Consider the following 18,005-nt stretch of genomic DNA (forward strand, 5'->3'; position numbering starts at 1 on the left):
GCGTGGTGTATTGCACATTTGCCTTTGCATAATGGCAATGAAAAAGAAAAAACTGTGTTTAAGTTTTATTAAGAAATATATGTATGAGGGTTTCTACAAATCTGCTTCCAGCACCTGTGTTCTATACTTTGGCAGTGCAGATGGGAGCAAAGACACTCTGTGACCAAACTATTTGATCTTGGAATGAAACAGTAGCAATAGGAGTGTGTATTTAAGGTCTAACCCCAGTTGTAAAGCGTGAACTCATCAATAGGACAATTTTTGGGGGTTCTACTGATTTGTGCACAACAGATCCAACACGCCATCTTTTTCAGTTTCTTCCGTATGTCATTAGTCAGGACATATTGTAAATAGGACACCACGTGGTGAATATTGTGTTGCTCTAAAACCCTCTGATACTTTATTGAAATAGATTTAGTAACCATAAAAACTGCTCAGAAGGATGTGTATTCTTTGTCTGCCTCTCTCCAAAACCACCCACTTCTCTAGCTTCATCTTAAAGGTTGTTTATCTTAATAGAACATGAAATGAAAAAAACATCTTTAGAAAATGTCCCAAACTATAAAACATGAAATGAAGAGAAGCCATGTCTGAGAGTAGATTTCTTCTTCTCCCAGAGTCCCTGAGTTTATTACAATGGATAACCTTTATTTACTTTCATTAGACTATTAAACGCCAGCACAGTCATTTTTTCCCCCTGAAACTTAAAGCAGGGGCCATAAAGCAAATCTAAAGCCTAATTGAGTTCATTTTAATTTCTCTCCGATCACAGCGAATTACTCGGGTGATAAATCAGGGGGCAGCTTCACCCCCAGTAGAAGGCCTAATTTGCAGCTAATTACGAAACTGATTTCAACAGGAAGATCAATACGAAAAGGAATTGGAAATGACTAGGCTGTGGTGTCCAGACATAGAGGTGGGGGTGTGGATGAAGAAAACGGGGCTAGAAAGAGCAGAAAATCAGTTTTAATTTAATGTAATATTAATCAGACAGAGTTTTTTTTATCCCTTTTTTGGTTCCCCCCTGTTTATTATCCCACTGAAAAGGCAGCTGTAGAGAGCAAGGTCTGCTCTCTGAGAAAACCATAATAAGAAGGCAATTACTAGATTGTTTTGGACAGAACACCCTTTCAAATTCAATGACTCCCCCTCCCACCCTTCTGTTGGCCATGTGCTCTGGCCCACTCCCCAATTTCATACCCCACTGCACAGGAAGAGGGAGAAGAGACCAGGGTGATGGGGGAGTGGTCCTTCCTTTGTATTTAATGAAGCACATCATTCAAAAAATCAAATGTTGATGATTTAGGATGACAGGTGACTTTTTTTTTATTTCCTATTTGTATTACTAAGCAATCCTGTGACTTTGCTTATGTAACTGTTACAAAACCATAACCCAAATTTTCACTTGTGTTTTAAAAACACACACACATATATATATATATATATATATATATATATATACAAATACAATACTTTTATCAAGTTAGAAAATACCACCACCATTTTATTTATATTGTGTGCTGGTATATAGATCAAACTGGTCTTAGACAATGTTTTAAATACTTCCAATGGTGCCGAAATAAGCAGCAGAGACCTAAAGGATGCTAAAATGTAAAACATTATTATATCATTTTTCTGAGTCACATGATAAGAACCAGTAGATCCATGTGCTAGAAACACTGGATGACATTTGGTGATTCTTTACACATTTGAATTATGCTGTGTAAAGTTAGCTATTATGAAATTTTACTTTTTTATCCATAGTGTGCCACAAAAAGGCTTTAACAATAAAAAATGGTCCAGCACTTACCTAAAAATTAATTACCAGAGAATGTTGTTAATATGTTCTAAGATGTTCATTATCCTATTCCCTATGACCAGGCAAATGAATACTCCCTTCCAGCACTAACCCCTGGCTTGGATGAAGTCAAATCTAGTTTATCAGCCTCCGGTAATGCGGACCTTGGTACCAACGTGTCAGGACCTCAGAGCTACCCAGTTGTAACAGGTAGGTTGGGTTTTATTTAAGTACAACAAAATCACAATTTAATGGTGCATGTAATGTGGTACATTAAGTTTTCAATAGGAAAATATACAGACAAAAAAAAAAAATCATAAAGTATAGTTAAAAGACTTCAGTTATAAGCTCCAGTCAGGAAGTAATCATGAAAAAAATCTTCTTTCAGGAGGTGGATTTGTTATGTACTTTGCTACATCCAATAGGTTCTCGATAACCTAGTTTACCAATTAGAAAGCCTTATAATTTACATGACTTGATAGTTGCAGTACAGACACCCATGGACCCCTTACATATTACCAAATCAATATCAACTGTTTTGACTTCATCAACACTTTGCTGTTAGTGTTTGTTAGTTTCATTTTCAGCAAGCACATATTTTAAAATATTAACATTTTTATTCAAGTACATGTTTTTGCAACCCAATTGATGGTCTATATTTTTATTGTAATAAATATAAAAACTTTTAGCTTAGCCAATGGAGGGTCAATCTCAGCTGTTGAGGTATCAGCCATGTAGGGAGTTTGTTATATGAATCATGACTTGGCTGAAATGTAAATTCAAGGAGATGAACGCTGAGACATATTGTACAGTACTAAACTGGAAATTACATCCGCTTATGATTTGGTCAAACAAGGTTTACAAACTATTAACCCACATTGATAAGAATATTTTCATTAAACGCCAAACTGTTATGTATATTTGAATAATATAAAAAAAGAACCACTTCCTTTAAACAGTATTTACTACACATAAACAGTAGATGTATTTATGTTGTAAGACTGAACAAACACTATTTAATTCTTGGTTAATTGTCAGAGCTGATTTTTCTGAAATATTGGTTCAACTAGCAAGATTGCTGTCTCATGAAAACTAGAAGACTGAAATAGAACCATCAAAATGTTTGTAAATATTTCTAAAATAATCTGATAGATGGGGATAAAAAGTGTCAGTGGACTAGTCCAGTTTTCACCTCCCTTGCGGGTTGATAATTTACTTTGCTAAATGAACAATCTAAACTAATTTAGTAAATAAAGCTCACTACTCTATTGCATTCACACATATATTTCTATATACTAAATGCACAGTTGCTTGTCCTTCATTTTGGTACATGGTAAATGACTTATGCTTAGTACATTAGTTTCACAATACAGCTTCCAGATACAAGGACATGAGAAAAACTGTACATTCAGCTTATTTTGGCATATAAAGTAAGAATCTAAAACTAGACAAATCTTAAAAACAAACTGCTCTACAACCATTGTTTGCTCACAAAATTTAACATTTTTACCATTCATACATTTATGATAAAAAAAACTACTACTTATTGATATTGATATTATTAAATTGACAACAATAGTGATATAATGTTAGTGTCAGTGTTAGAAAGCAGAAACGATTCACACTGTCAATTGAATATTGTCTTTAGGAAATACAGTAATGCTATGTACTAAATAATGGCCATCGCTGATTGGCAACCTTTTTTGTTAGGCATATTTTGTTGTTTTTTAGGTGGTCCTTAACATATGTCTCATTGTCTAGTGAGTTAGGTTTCGATATCTGCATGTAGGACAATCTTTAAATCCATTTGTTTGCACTGGGTTGAGAATGGTAATGACTTCTTAAAACAGAAACTACCGGTATAAGAAAAGTGACTTTAATCAAAAGTCCCCCCAAAAAATTTTCATTCCCCATTTTAGGGTAGTGGTTGAAGGCATTAAAATAGCCAAAGGACATTAAAAAGATTTGCAAAGCTTTATCCACTTATCATAATGGAAAAATAAGAGGCATGCAGGCAGTTTTATTTTAAGCAGGTTCTTCTAAAGTGTGGTTTGTTTTAGTGAGCAGGCTTTATGGTTCGTCTCAGACTCTTGATTCCAGTTAGATTCTTAGGTTTATAAATATAAACTAGGAAATATTAGATTTAATTTCACAACCCTAAAAGGCTGTTAGCTTAAAAAAAAATCCTACATAAAATACCAGAAAATTGAGGCCTGCTACTACACAAATTAAAATTGTATATTAGAACTTGCTATCTTCCAGTGATCTATGCAAGCTAGAAAGAATATATTAACAGCATAGTGTTATGTTTTGGATAAGCTAGTTTTGCCACAAGGGCACACACATTTTTGTGATATTTTATTGCCATGTGTGCTGTTGTGACTGGTATGTCAATCAAGGCAGGGAGAATGTATTGATGGGCCTTAATATGGTGGAACAGTATATTAAATGACTGGTGATAACTCGGCGGTTATTATGTGCTACAGTTCAGCTGTAGGTCATGATCCACTGATAAGAAGGGTAAGGTGAATTACCCAAGGTCACAATTCACTGTATTTTATTTTAAGCTGTGCTGCTTCCTTTCAAAAACCAGATGTGCACTAGCAAATCCCTCCTTTGCTATGTTAAGTGGTGCTAAACATACATTGGTGTTTTTAAAAAGTGTTTTACTGCAACCAGATTTATTTACAATAATCTACCACTGTCAGGGTGTTCTCCTATTTCTTCAATGTCATTGAGGTGCCTATGCCTAATCCATTCTTAGCCCAAATGTTGGAAACTTTCATTGCAGCCTCAGCATGACACTCCCAGGTGGCACCTTAACACTAACATGTTCATCTGCATGCAGGATTTCAATCAGTGAATAGAGGAGCATAGAAATGCTCATTAGCACTCAGTGCTGTTTACCCACAGTAATGAAGGTAAACATTTTAAAGGACAGATTAAGGAAAAAGCTTAAGAAAAGGGGGGGGGGGGGGGGTGTTTTACTGCACTTAGGCTATGCTCCAGTTTTTGGAATAATGGTTTCATTAGGCAAAAAAGGTTGCAGATCATCCTTAATCTTAAAATGTTTTTTTTTACAAGTAATTAAACGCCTGGCGTTATTGATCATTGTTGATTTTATGTCCTTCTATTTGCATAATCTATTAAAGATGAATGATTCATGAAGTGATTATTATAGGGAAGGGAAGTACAGGCGTCCCAGATAGTTTTGTCAAGGTGAGAGATGCTTTCATTTTTTTGCTATTAGTGGATAAGCTAATTAAGTATCCCGAACACAAATTCACAATATTCTTGGACTAGAGGCTCTCTTTAAAACCAGCAATGCTGATTCCTCTTTTGCGTTTGCTGTGTGTTTTTTTATTTTGTGCTTTGCCTTCTCCAGAATCATTTTTCCAACTTCAATCGTTTTATTTGACAAAATAATTTAAAATGTGCAGATTCAATAAAAGCTGCCAGCAGGAAATAACATAATAATATAATTTGGTAAATTCAACTGCCTTGTTAAAGAGCTCTTGGTGTCTTCTCTGTCCTGCAAAATCCATTTGTTATATTTCAAGGGAGAATCAATTGTACTGATGGAACCTACAGGATGACTACTTCAGCATTCTAGAGCTAGGCATTTATCACAGGCGGGTGGCAATGACTAAATCTGTATGGATGAATACAGAACAAGGGTCAATGACAGCACATTCCAGTAATCTGAGAAACTGTGTTGGTCAATCTCCTGGTTTTATATTTAATGTTGTGGTTACGGATTACCGATTTGGAGAATAAACTCCATTGCAAATCTGATTCATAGGCATGTGATACAATTGGGAGTTAGGTATGTGAAGATATGTACAGCAACATCAGATATCAACACTAAGCAACACATCAGATATCAACACTAAGCAACAAAAAGATGTCAGACTAATTGAATCTAATTGCATGCTATGGGTTACTGTGTGTCAATCCTGTTTGCTCCAGATTATTAAATAATCATGATGCAGTAAACCATTAGATTATCCAATCATTTCCATCAATTTCTATCAACCAGAACAATAAAAGACGAATGCAATCTGTTCTGTCCTCACCTTAAGTATTGCATATTGTTTTGGCAGAACATGTTTTGTACAGTAGTAGATATGGGTGTAATGCCATGCAGTTCTTCATTTAAAGTCTGTTATAGATTTTGTAGACAATTTGCCCATCAATCCTTGTATCTGTAAGTTTCCTTTTAAGATTAACTAAGGGTCACAGGCTAAGCCTCTAATAGAAAGGACATACAAGATCTGGTTTGGTTTGAATAAGTTAGTCAAGCACTTTTATGGATATACATCCATCACTGGTTAATTGGTTATTCTGGACATCCAGGAAGAGTAGTGCAAGGTCAGAGGTCTTATTCATATTTTACCATAGCACAATCTTGAGCCTAGATTTTTCACACTGATACACCTGCTTAAATGTAAGCAGGCTATGTTTTTCTATACAGACTCTTGATTATTATTCTTTGCACTGTCCATCAAATGTATACGTGCATAAATACTTAGGATATATAGTGTTCCCAGAGCTCTCATTTGTCAAAAAAAATAAACATACCATCCAGTAAACGCTGTGTGTTTCAGATGCAATGGTTTTATTTTGGTAAGATTTAGGGAGACCAGTGATTCTGATGTTGGTAGAAAGTTGCCAGTGCCATTATTGCTAAGAGACCACTAGCTCAATGTATTTGTTGTTACTTCCTCACTAGCGATTTAGGCTCTTCAGGAGGTGGCAGTTATACTTTTGTACTTATTCTGCATCCAGTTACAGCATGCCTGTGTGATATGGACCTTAGAACATGACTTCTGGCCTTGGTTAGTCACAGACTATAGAACAGTAGAGAACTGACTGGGTGCCAAATGGAGTAAAGAACCATTTTTTTTACTTATTTTAAACCTTTTTTTTATTTTTTTACTTTGTTTTATATCATTTCATTTACATTTATACATATATTTTTTTTTCTCTTTCTGTGTTCCACCCTGTGTCTGTCTGTTTTCTGTCCATCCATTTCCTTCTTCCTCACAGAGAGTTACTCCTCTCACCTATATGTAAAGCAAGAGCCTCATGAAGCTTCCCTTACTCCCTTCACTCCCTCTTCACTAGCCAGCTCGGGGCTGGCTGATCTTCAGCCTTTTCAGATGGCCCTCACGGTTGATGCGTCAACACCTACGTACAGCTCCTTCACTCACCATGGCCCTCCCTATGGGCAGTTCGGCAGCCAGCCACTCATAGCAGGTACCAAACTTACCCTCATGCATTAATCAACTGCATACTCAAATAACCAGTTTATGTGGATATTGGAAAACAACTTGTCAGACAACCCCAACTACCTAAATACTATATCAGCTAATCAACTATTTTTGTGCAGATTTCTTGTGTACATCAGAACCAATAGAACACAACCACATGTTCTAATATGCTTTGTCTTAAAAAACCATAAAGTTTCCCCCTAAAGGTTGGTTGGCGTGAGTGGCAGGGGTTTATTTCCCCAGGCTGGTGAAACATTTTGTTGAAATTAGCCATTATTGTAGATTTATGGACTCTGCAAATAACCTGCCCTGAAAATAATTTCTTTAGCCCATATTCATAATATAAATTTTGTTTTAAGGTTGTAAGTGGATAAAGGTAGGGTTTATTTATTTTCTATATACATTGGGAAATTTTCCCCATTTGCAGTCCTAATGTGGCAGCCAATCGACCACTAGAGGTTCTGTGATACCAAAATGCTAGTGTCAGTGTAATATGATTGTATTATATGTGTATTACCTAAACAATCTTCAGTGGTTTCGGTATCCTGCTTATTTTCAAGCTGTATAGAAATAGAAAGCTTTGTGAGTTTACAGATATAAAAACAGAAATAAAAGTTTTCAGAATAAATAATTATGTATTACCCATAGTGTGTGTGGTTACAGGTTCTAGTCTTGCTCAGATTTAGACTTTGAATGTGATATGTGTAATCTGAGGTTGTGCAATGTATGCAGAGAGCCTTGGGGTTTGATCATTTATTTACTTATTTACTGATGGAGCAGATGTGATGTGTGTGAATGAAAGAAAATAAAAGTGCAGTCAGAGTGTGGAAAATGTGCCCTTCCCATACTAACAACAAAACAATAAAGAGATGAACAAGTAAAATATGAAAGTTACAAACTTAAAGGCTGCATTGTATTTAGTACACCTGTGGTTAGACTATGAACTATAAACTACTTAGTCTTTGCAAGAAGTGTAAAACAAGCCACCCCTGAGTTTGCTATGCACTTTTAATGTGAAGTTTTATCTTCTCCAAGATCATTATGGATCACAACAAACACTCTGGAGTCCAGGCGTATAACCTCTTAAGGTGCGTACACACTTCCAATTTTTATGGTTCAAAACCAACGATGAACGATCGATTGGGCAAAAAATCGTTCGTAAAAAAGTAACCAACGACGCCGACGAACGAGGAAAGTCGTTGGAAACGAACGTCCGGACCGGCGGATCGGATTGGACGACGATCGTTGAACATCGTTCGTGTGTACGGTCGTTCGTTGATCGTCCATGGGCTGAGCATGCGTAATGAACGAACGTTCGTTCACTTTCCTGTCGTGCACATAGTTCCTCTATCGCTCAAACGATCGTATCTATTGTGTGTACAATATCTACGAACGATCGTGTCGTTATCTCTATGTCCAGGATCGGTGCTATACGATCGTTCGTAGATATCGTGCAGGATCGTTCGTCGTTCGTTTTCCAACGATAATAATTGGAAGTGTGTACGTAGCTTTAGAAACACATGCTGGTTGTTTATATGTGAAAACTGGTAGTCTGCCAAGATCTGCATCTACATAGAGAAATGGCAAATATGTCAGTGGAATGTGATAGCAAATTTCCCTCCAATGGTTACAGATACAGAGGCCACAGGTGGCTTGTTTTAGGTGCCTTTACTGCTTGTTTAGGATATTTAAATAGTTAGTATGTATTGCTTGAGTACAGGTTCACTTTAAGCAAGTATGCATTTTAAATGATGTATTGTTGCAACCTTTACCTAAAAGTATTTTTTATGTGATTTTCATATTTCTTTTACATTTCATGTCATAGAGTTATAGTAATTCACATACAAAATTTCTGCATTTAGTAGTTATCTTCATAACAAGAAATTGAATTAGCAACCATGCTTAGAGTATTCTTAAAGAGTGGGGACCACAGTAAACCTTCTTCTGTTTCTAAAACTAGATGTACTTTGTTAGTTAAAGTTAATCTATATACCTGCTGTCCTCATTGTCCAATTAGACACAAATTAAACCACTTTTTGTTTTCAGTAATTTGATTAGTAAATATAGTGGAATCAAATATAATTATAAAACAAGTGTATGTACATCAAATACTTGTAGTAAATCACAGGGATCAGTTTAAACTAATAGAGAATAACATTGAGAGAAAATTGTATATTGTATACCTAGCATCAGTTCTGTGGAGGTCACAACCTTGCATTTTTGCCTAAACTTTCTATTTTTGAGAAACAAAGAAATAATTCTATGTATCTTTACTCAATATAAAGAGCTATTTTTCATGCTCATAGTAAAAATTATTGTTTTTTCCCTTAGGGCGAGACATGACAAGTACAACCCTTCCTGGTTACCCTCCTCACGTTCCTCCTACAGGACAAGGCAGCTACCCAACTTCAACCCTTGCTGGAATGGTCCCTGGTAAGTTATTGTTAAATTTAAGAGGATATGTTATTTACAAATTTTAGTTGTATTAAAATGAGGATGCATAAGCATTATTTATGTCATTCCAGTACACAGCAGCGATATCACAAATCATAAATGCAATGATCATGACAATACTGCAAAATACTCTGTATAGATACAAGTGGATATACTTTTATACACTTCTTCAATATGATAGGTTGGAAAGCAGTATGATTTAGTTCACATTAAGAATTTACAAAATAACAAATTAGACTCCTACTTTTATTGTTTATTTTGTAGTATAAAAATGACTGCAGAAGAGTGGTTGCTATATGTATATTTTATACATATTATAAACAATTTTACAACTGTATAACTATAGCTGCCAGGAACTGTATAACAAAAAAACTACTAAAAGGAAGGTTTATTAGGAGTAGTCAAACATCAGTCAGTCTCACACGTCACTAGTTAGGTAAACTTAGAGTGTGAACACACACATTATGCAGCACTCCACAGGTTACTGGCAGGAAAGAGGCATCTCATTATCACTGCATTGACAGGCACCAACGTTTCGGTCCACCATTCGGTCCAGCCTGTGGAGTGCTGCTCATGTCTGTCCAGCTCTAAGCCTTGTCTGTTTCACTGCAGGACTGGGAGTGGTGAGTCCAGCACATTGTGCATATCTATCTGTTGTGTTTTCTGTCTAAAGTCCTAATTTTAAATCTGTGTTCTACTATATGATGGAAGTTATGTAACCTTTACGTTCTAATGCTTATCTAAGGCATAGGAGAGCACATATATGTTATTTTGTGATGCCTACTTATCAAAATAATGAGTTCACTGCACAGATTTGGATCTTCAAACTCAACATGATGCATATTTTTATGTCACACTTAAAAAACTGTGTCTATGGTGCACAGGATGGAAGGGATGGAAGGAAGCAAATTTTTAGTGAATTGGTGATATCCAGTCACCCCGTGTCAAATCTTTTTGTTTGCTTTGGTTCACATGTGGTTATTTACATGGCAATTTGTCCCACAAATTTAGCGATTCTTTTTAGACTAGCATGTACATCTAGGACCTTTGTTTTCTCAGCCTCACTTTAAAGCAAAGCTGAGCTTTACCTAGGCAGGTCAAGGCAACATGTTCACCTAAATATTGCCATCCCTTCATAATTTTAAATATTTACATTCTCTTTACTCCACCATTCCATTTAACTGTTGTGTATACAAAGAGGAAGCCCTGTGCAAGCTACTAGTTGAGAGTTAGGGCTAACTCAGTGTTGAGGAATGCCTAAATAGCCAACCACCAGCCTAGTTTTCATAGCTTGCAAGGTGAAAATATAAGCAAATATTTAAAGCCAGGAAGGATGATAGTTTAGTGAACTTGTTTAGTGTGGATTGGTTTATTCTAGAGTATAAGAACCACCAATGATTTTCCTTTATAATTTCCAGTGATTACTTAGTTAAAAAATAATACTGATAAATTGTTTTTTATTATTTAATCTTTTGATTCCCCCACCATTCCTGTATTTGTTGTAAATCTTTTTGAAAACCAAAAAAAAAAATTTGAAATACAAAAATATAAAAGCAGGCTTATCTACATATGAAACTATAATAGAATGTATGAAGCTGTAATTGGAATATTGGGCACAATACTGTACTGCTGAAAGAGAGATAACTGGTTTTATGTACCACCTAGAACGTCATTTCTTTATATTTTAGCATACTATGTTATAAAAAAGCAAAAGCCTGTGAAAGATACTGTGTAATATTACGATAGAGGGAGGTTATTTTGCTGGACAGGACTCAAGCAATGCATTAATACCCCTGTTTATTTATTTCTAGATATATAACACAACTAAGACTGAATGCTCCATTAAATGACATTGCATAAAGATGTAGAACAGGTCCATATTTTTCAGCCTTTACACTCTACTCCCTAATATACAAGAGTATTCTCAGGAGACATTATGGTAGAACTTGGAGGAAAGGGAATCCCGATTGGTGCAGTGAACTGCTGGAAAGGCCTTTCGGCCGGGTGAGCAGATAGGGGAGTATGGAAATAAAATTCAATGCTGATGAGGAAATTACACTTGTTTCATTAGTGATCAGGGAAAGAGATAGCTCAGTTCCTCTTGGTCACAGTTGAGCTCAAAAGCTCATTATCCTCCTGTATGCATGCTTTCACTTCTCATCAATAAACACTTCCAGTGTCCGCTGTCAGCTCCCCCACCTCTGCACACACCTATAAACACATGTAGTGCTATGCATTTTCCTGCGTCTGATATAGTACCAATGGCAACTCATTGCATCATGTTCATTACCTGCCAGGGGATTTGTTTAATCTGGTTTATGTATGCTCTTGTTATCCTATTCTAAATCCTACAGTTTCTAGCTGGGTAAATACAGAAATATTCAATACAATGTTCAGCCATACTTTATGTGATCTTCCATGAAATCTCATTGGCAAACTTTAATTATTCAGTTAGTTGACTGAAACAAAATAATGAATAAAACAATTATTTTATGCCTCAAAACTGTAATGATGGGTTTGATTATTTAAAAAAGAATTTGAGAATATTTTAAAAGTATATACCAATGTGAAAAATAAGAAGCCTGCTGGATTGGGAATACCTAAGTTACCATTAAAACACAGCTGACCTCTTGTAACTCTAATAAAAGGCAGCTGAACCAAAATGAATTGATATAAAACAAGTTGTAAACAGATGAACAACATATGCTAATAAACTCTCTCATTCAACTTCCTAATTTCCATTATTGTGCATGAATTTTTGATAGATGTTTTTGTTAAAGCTTTTAAAGTTGTAAACGTTTACATTCTTTATTACAGCAATTTCTGAAATCTGAGAAAAGACTAACAATTTACATTTTTTTTTGACTTTCTAGGAAGTGAATTTTCAGGAAATCCCTATAGTCACCCACAGTATACAACATACAATGAAGCATGGAGGTTCAGCAACCCAGCATTACTAAGTGAGTAACTACTTCAATTCTAGGTAAAAATGCCAATGGCATTGAAATTCTGACTGGTCACTGAAAGATAAAAAAACCTTTAAGATCAGTGGAACTATAATTGACTTTTTAGAGGTGCATTTGTTTTTATAAACCTCAACTATAGGAATATGGAATCATATGCCTCTTAAATTCCATCAGATTTCACTGAATCCCTGTTTTGCTTTTTTTAGAAGCAATCTCCAAATTACATCTCCTATATAGAACCCAATATGCAAAAATATGCTTACCACTGGAGCCCACCTTTTACAGTTCCACTGCTGCAAACCATCATGATGGTCTTCCCTTTAGTTAGTGTTGCCCCTGTAATTGTGTTAGTAGATTCCTTATTGGAGTCATTGATTCTCAACAGTTTTCCTAGGCAGAGCCAGTGTGAGAGGCAAATCTTTTTATCAAATGAGAAAGTGATAGAGGCTTATCTCTTCCTAACCAAAACTAAATGACTAGCTTTAAATTTGTAATTTCCTTAAATTGAAAGTATTGTGTCTTGTATCAGGTTTATTTGTTTTGTCACATTTGTAAGTCAATGTTTTTGTTCACTCGTTGTCCTTCCAACCAGTACATTCTTTTCCTGTGTTAACTTTCAGGTTCCCCTTATTATTATAGTGCCACATCCAGGGGCTCCGCACCTCCCACTGCTGCCACTGCCTATGACCGCCACTAGTTATCATGGAAACCACATGAGAGTGCAGAGCGAGAACTTAGGCCTCCATATTGTACCTGTGTGAGCATCACCATATTGGGAAGAAGAGCTTCTTACACTGTGCCTCCTGCCATTACTTTGCTACAGCTACTGACCCTGTTCAGCTCCACAGTGCTGAACTCTTCTCCACCACAAAGTCTTCTCATGACTTTCAGTGTAGCTAATCAAACACCCAGCATACAAATATGACACTGGAGCCCTTTTGCTGCAAATGAGAGGTCCATATGTTCATTGATACCATGGATCTTGGGACCTTTGGACAGCAAAGTCTTGGAAACATATCACAGTGTTATTGGTTTCAGAAACATAGTGCGCATAATGAAGACTGATGATTTTTAAGACTCCAAATTAAAAATGTATTCCAAAAATGGAGATATTTCTAAACAGCAAAAAAATCAAACTAAATAGAAGACCAACCATTTCCCCACAAAATCTGTTCCACTGGGAAAATGTTTCTGGACAGAGCAGTTCTGACACAGCAATTTTGAAACAATAACCAATTGGAAGATTGCAGGAGTTATAAAAAAAATCCTTAATAATAACTCTTGGGAGTATCTGAACTAGCCATCTATACCCCTCCTGCCTCGGCCAGGATGCCTGCCTCATACCCTCCATCAGTTGTGTTGGCATTCATTATACTACACATGGGCACGAATCCTGTGAAAAACAATCAACTCAGAGAAGACAGGAGGACATTTGAAGTCAAATGACTGAACATAAAAAGAAATATAAAATATATGAATATATAAATATATATATAAAATACACTGTTTTTATGCTTTATCATGAAGGTCTGTAAAAAGTTACAATAGACAATTTTCTATAAAAACAAAAACAACAAAAAAAACTGTGCTGAAAAATGGAAGAGATTGTCATAGGACTACATGAAGAAAGCAGTTCTTGATATATTATTGTTCCTCCTTCTAGCTTTTTTGTTTTGTTTTGCACTAGTGTGTCATAGTCCAATACTGGGGGCTTTGTTATGCCCCTATAAACAAACCATTGTGAATATTTCACACTCTAGGAGAAAAAAAATTACAAAATACAGGCTTTTTGTAAATTCAGTAGTTTTATGCAGATTAAAATGGCACTTAAGACCCAGCTTTCAGGTTTACAGACAGTTCACATTGACAAAATTTTTTTAAGCATAATATTTATTATCTCAGCTTCTAGTAGCTAGACGTAAAATCCACCCTTCCATTCCTTTTATCCTATACAAAACACTCTAATATCAACAAGTCTCACTTATCATTTACCAGCAATCAGGACTGGATTTACATAATATAATCATGTAAGTACCTTAAAGAACCTTTGTCATTGGAGGGAAGGGAAGCAATCTGCAGCAGGTATGACATGTAGATGTCTGAAGTTCTATTACCGTGATGGTCAACCTCACTGTCCAATATGTGCAGGAGATAGCAAGGAATGGGCAAGTTTCAGCAATGTTAGAAAGTGTTAAAATGGTTTGAGATTCAACTGGGTTGAGAAGATTTAGAAGGCTGCTGCAGGTATGCACTGGCACCTTTGATTACTCTGACCTCATACTGCATAGGTTGTTCCCTTTCACCATCAGGGATGGAGTCTCATTTAGCACTCCAGATACCTAAACTTTCTTTAGATTAGTTGGTCCTTTAACATATTGTGATGATTGTTAGAAAAACTCAGTTAAATTATGATGGTCCCTAAAGAACTAGTAACTGTTTAAAACCCCAAAACTTAGCTTATTTGGTCAAAAATGTAACTCAGCCCTGGTAGCAATGGTATACAGCAACCATCACTCTAACATTGGCATTGAATTTGATGTTAGTAGCACCATGGGTACAAGAGAAATAAATCATATTCTTTTCTACCAAATAACTAATATTATTATTATTGTACACTGGGGAAAATGCAATAATGTGAAAAAAAGAGCTAGTCCACCATACTTTGCTCAAGGTTTTGTGGCGCTGCCATAATTAAAGCCTGCTTGAGAACTTTGTCCTGACAACCCCATTAAACTAATATTAGTTACTAGTGTTAGCATTTAATTTTTGTTATAAGAAACCATGAATCTGTTCTTTGTGGAATTCTGCATGATCCAATCGATGTATGAAATTATCTGCTATGTGTACAAGCCAGAGATCATGTAAAAATCTGTGGGAACTCCTGATATTTGTAAATGAGTGTAACTAAAAACAGGGTGACATCTTCCGAGTCTTGAGATTTATGCAATTTAATGTGCACACAATCCCCTGTATCTGCCTTTAATATATAAAGACGTTAAAAAGCAGGCAGAGCAATGCAATTGTCAATAAAACTGTGCTTGATACTATTTTAGCATCTTTCTGCCAGTTTTTTGGTCATATAAAACTTTTCAATAATGAATAGGATCCAGTTGATGATTTACTAAAAGGAGAAGGTGTTATTTCAGCTCTGCCAACAAGAATCCCATTCAACAACCAAGCAGATCAGAAGCAAAAATGTATTATTATATTTCACTAAACTCATTTACACAAATATTGGTTCACAGGGCTCCAGGAAATTAAATTTAATTGACTTATAGTAAATCACACACAAAGTTTGACTGGTATAATAAATGCTATACAATTTCAGGTAAGTGTGCAATATTTTTTTTGGTCATCAAAGAAACCATGGGACATTTGCCCTACAATGTCAAACTTTAGAAGTAGCAACTTTTTTTTTTTTGCAAACCAAATGGTCACTTAAATCTCAAATTAAAAACTTATGTTTTATGTTTTCCTATATTTTGATGGAAAGGGAGTGAGTGAGGATTGTTTTTTTACTTCAATTAAAGGCTCCCTTAGAGAGATATGTCCACATTTAAAGCAGTACTTTCATTAAAAAAAAAGCAAACAAAACTTACCTTTACTCTTGAAAAGCCTTTGATCCCTCCGCAAACCATGTCCAGTAGATCCCGAGCTGGCCCAGCTTCCTTCTTCTTTCTGAGGTGGACAGGACAGTGGGTGCAGCCATCTTCTTACTTCTTCTTCACATTACTTGATCTCGCACTGCACAAGCATGAGATTGGCACTTTATTTTCTTACATCCCAGGAAAGCCCATATGACTGTCAAATTCTGGCTGTATCCCTGTTGTTGATTTTCCTTTACTTTATGTCTGGTGAAAAGATTGTCAGGAAAACAGGAAGTAAATGTAAATCTGTGTTACGGAGTCCTTGATAGAAGTAAAATTCCATGATTTTTCATTGGCCATTTATCATATTAAATGCTATACCAGCAAACCCCCCAAAACTAATATTTTAGCCCATCCCAACCTCGCCACATCTCTCCATAAGTGTAGAAATGATAAATGAGTGTATTGTAATCATGATGATGGTTATGAAAGTGTGATACAAAAGTAAAACACTGAGGAGGTAAATAAGTGAAACGGAATAACTATTTGGAAAGATGTTCTGTGAGTGCAGAGCAGATAAAATGACAAGCATAAAACAGGGAACAAGGGACACATTATTGTTATTTGTTTTACTACTTTACCTGTCTTTGGTCAGCCTTGGTGCAGGAACAATGTTTTATTTAAAAAAGTACCTTATTTAAAGGGTTACCTATAAAGGAATATTTTTTATTGCTATTTAAAATGATTTCTGTTTAATTATTATAGTTTTCTGGTCCTTTGATTACGTGAAGCAGCCTATTTTATAGTTTCTTGTAAAAGCCATCCAACAAATGTAACATTTAGGGGTCTTTTTTAAAGACCTGATCAATGCTCTAACAGAGAGAAATAAAAACATGACATTTTCCATGAATTAAATGAATTAATTGGATGGGGAGGGGGGCAGTGAGGAGGACAGTTCCAATCACATGACTAGCAAAAGTCATGTGACTGGCCTCTCCTCCAATCATAGAGTGTTCTTTGTAAAGGAGAGAAGATCCAGGTACACCAAAAGCTTTAAACTGCAGCTTGTATTTTATAAATTGCTGCTGTCCAGAAGCAGGCGGATGTATCCATTCTCCATTATAAAGAGGTCCTACAATCTCATTTGTAATATTCCTTTTACAAGGGGTTTCTGAATTAGTACAGTACATACCAGGCAGGTGTTTTAAACACAACATGGCAAGGAGCTCCAAAAAAGCATTGTACAGACGGTCCCATGTTTTCTTTGATGGTCAGAGTTTTTTTTTTTAGTACCACCCCCCGCAAACTGATATTAAATGCACGATGACCATATATACTTTTCATTACAAAAATGGAGAACACAAATTTTCTTAGCAGCTGTCATATGAGAAAAGGCTTACACAATACTAATATAAAGATTTAAAAATGCAGACCAAACAAAAGCCAAAAAAAAGTATAAAAAAAGTTTTGTGATTATACAAAGACTCCATATTAGTATTTATGTACTGGTTAAATATTCATATTTAGGTAGATTTCTCCCAATTTATCTATAATACATCCCAAGCCCCCACCTTGCCTTCCATGTGTTTATTTATATTATGATTTGCAGTATTATGTCTGGATTGTGTTTGCTGACACTGGAACCTGTGGAGTTTAATTGTGTGGTAGAATCAGATTTGGCACAAGTAGAATCCACAAGGCTGGCCTCTTCCAGAACACTTAATGACAACTATTTAATTTTTACATTAAAATTGTTGCTGCTTTGTAGAAAGATTATGTGTGTAAAGTGTAGGAAATGTTGTCTTGTATATAAGTTCATCTGCATTTCATTACACATGCTATTAAATGAAGCTTTCACCATGTAGATAAAAATGTCTGTATGTTGCAAGTCTTCTTGTGCTCATTGGAGAAAAAAAGAAAATGATAT

General features: G+C 35.6%; 1 protein-coding gene across 19 annotated transcripts in view; it reads left to right on the top strand.

The window, feature by feature from the left end:
* Positions 1-15,538, top strand: part of PAX2 (paired box 2) — a 54,479-nt gene extending 38,941 nt beyond the window's left edge. For 5 of the 19 annotated variants that reach the window (XM_072424035.1, XM_072424027.1, XM_072424029.1 and 2 more), the window contains 6 exons: positions 1,882-2,008; positions 6,848-7,057; positions 9,403-9,504; positions 10,050-10,148; positions 12,399-12,485; positions 13,131-15,538. In XM_072424035.1, coding sequence (XP_072280136.1) covers positions 1,882-2,008; positions 6,848-7,057; positions 9,403-9,504; positions 10,050-10,148; positions 12,399-12,485; positions 13,131-13,252 — 747 coding nt within the window. In that variant the 3' untranslated portion in view covers positions 13,253-15,538. Of the gene's footprint in view, positions 1-1,881; positions 2,009-6,847; positions 7,058-9,402; positions 9,505-10,049; positions 10,149-12,398; positions 12,486-13,111 lie in introns of all 19 variants that reach the window. The other 14 variants (XM_072424026.1, XM_072424032.1, XM_072424033.1 and 11 more) reach the window with 7 other exon arrangements.
* Positions 15,539-18,005: the final 2,467 nt, after the last annotated feature.

This window comes from Pyxicephalus adspersus, chromosome 10, assembly GCF_032062135.1.
Source record: "Pyxicephalus adspersus chromosome 10, UCB_Pads_2.0, whole genome shotgun sequence".
Lineage (NCBI taxonomy): Eukaryota > Metazoa > Chordata > Amphibia > Anura > Pyxicephalidae > Pyxicephalus > Pyxicephalus adspersus.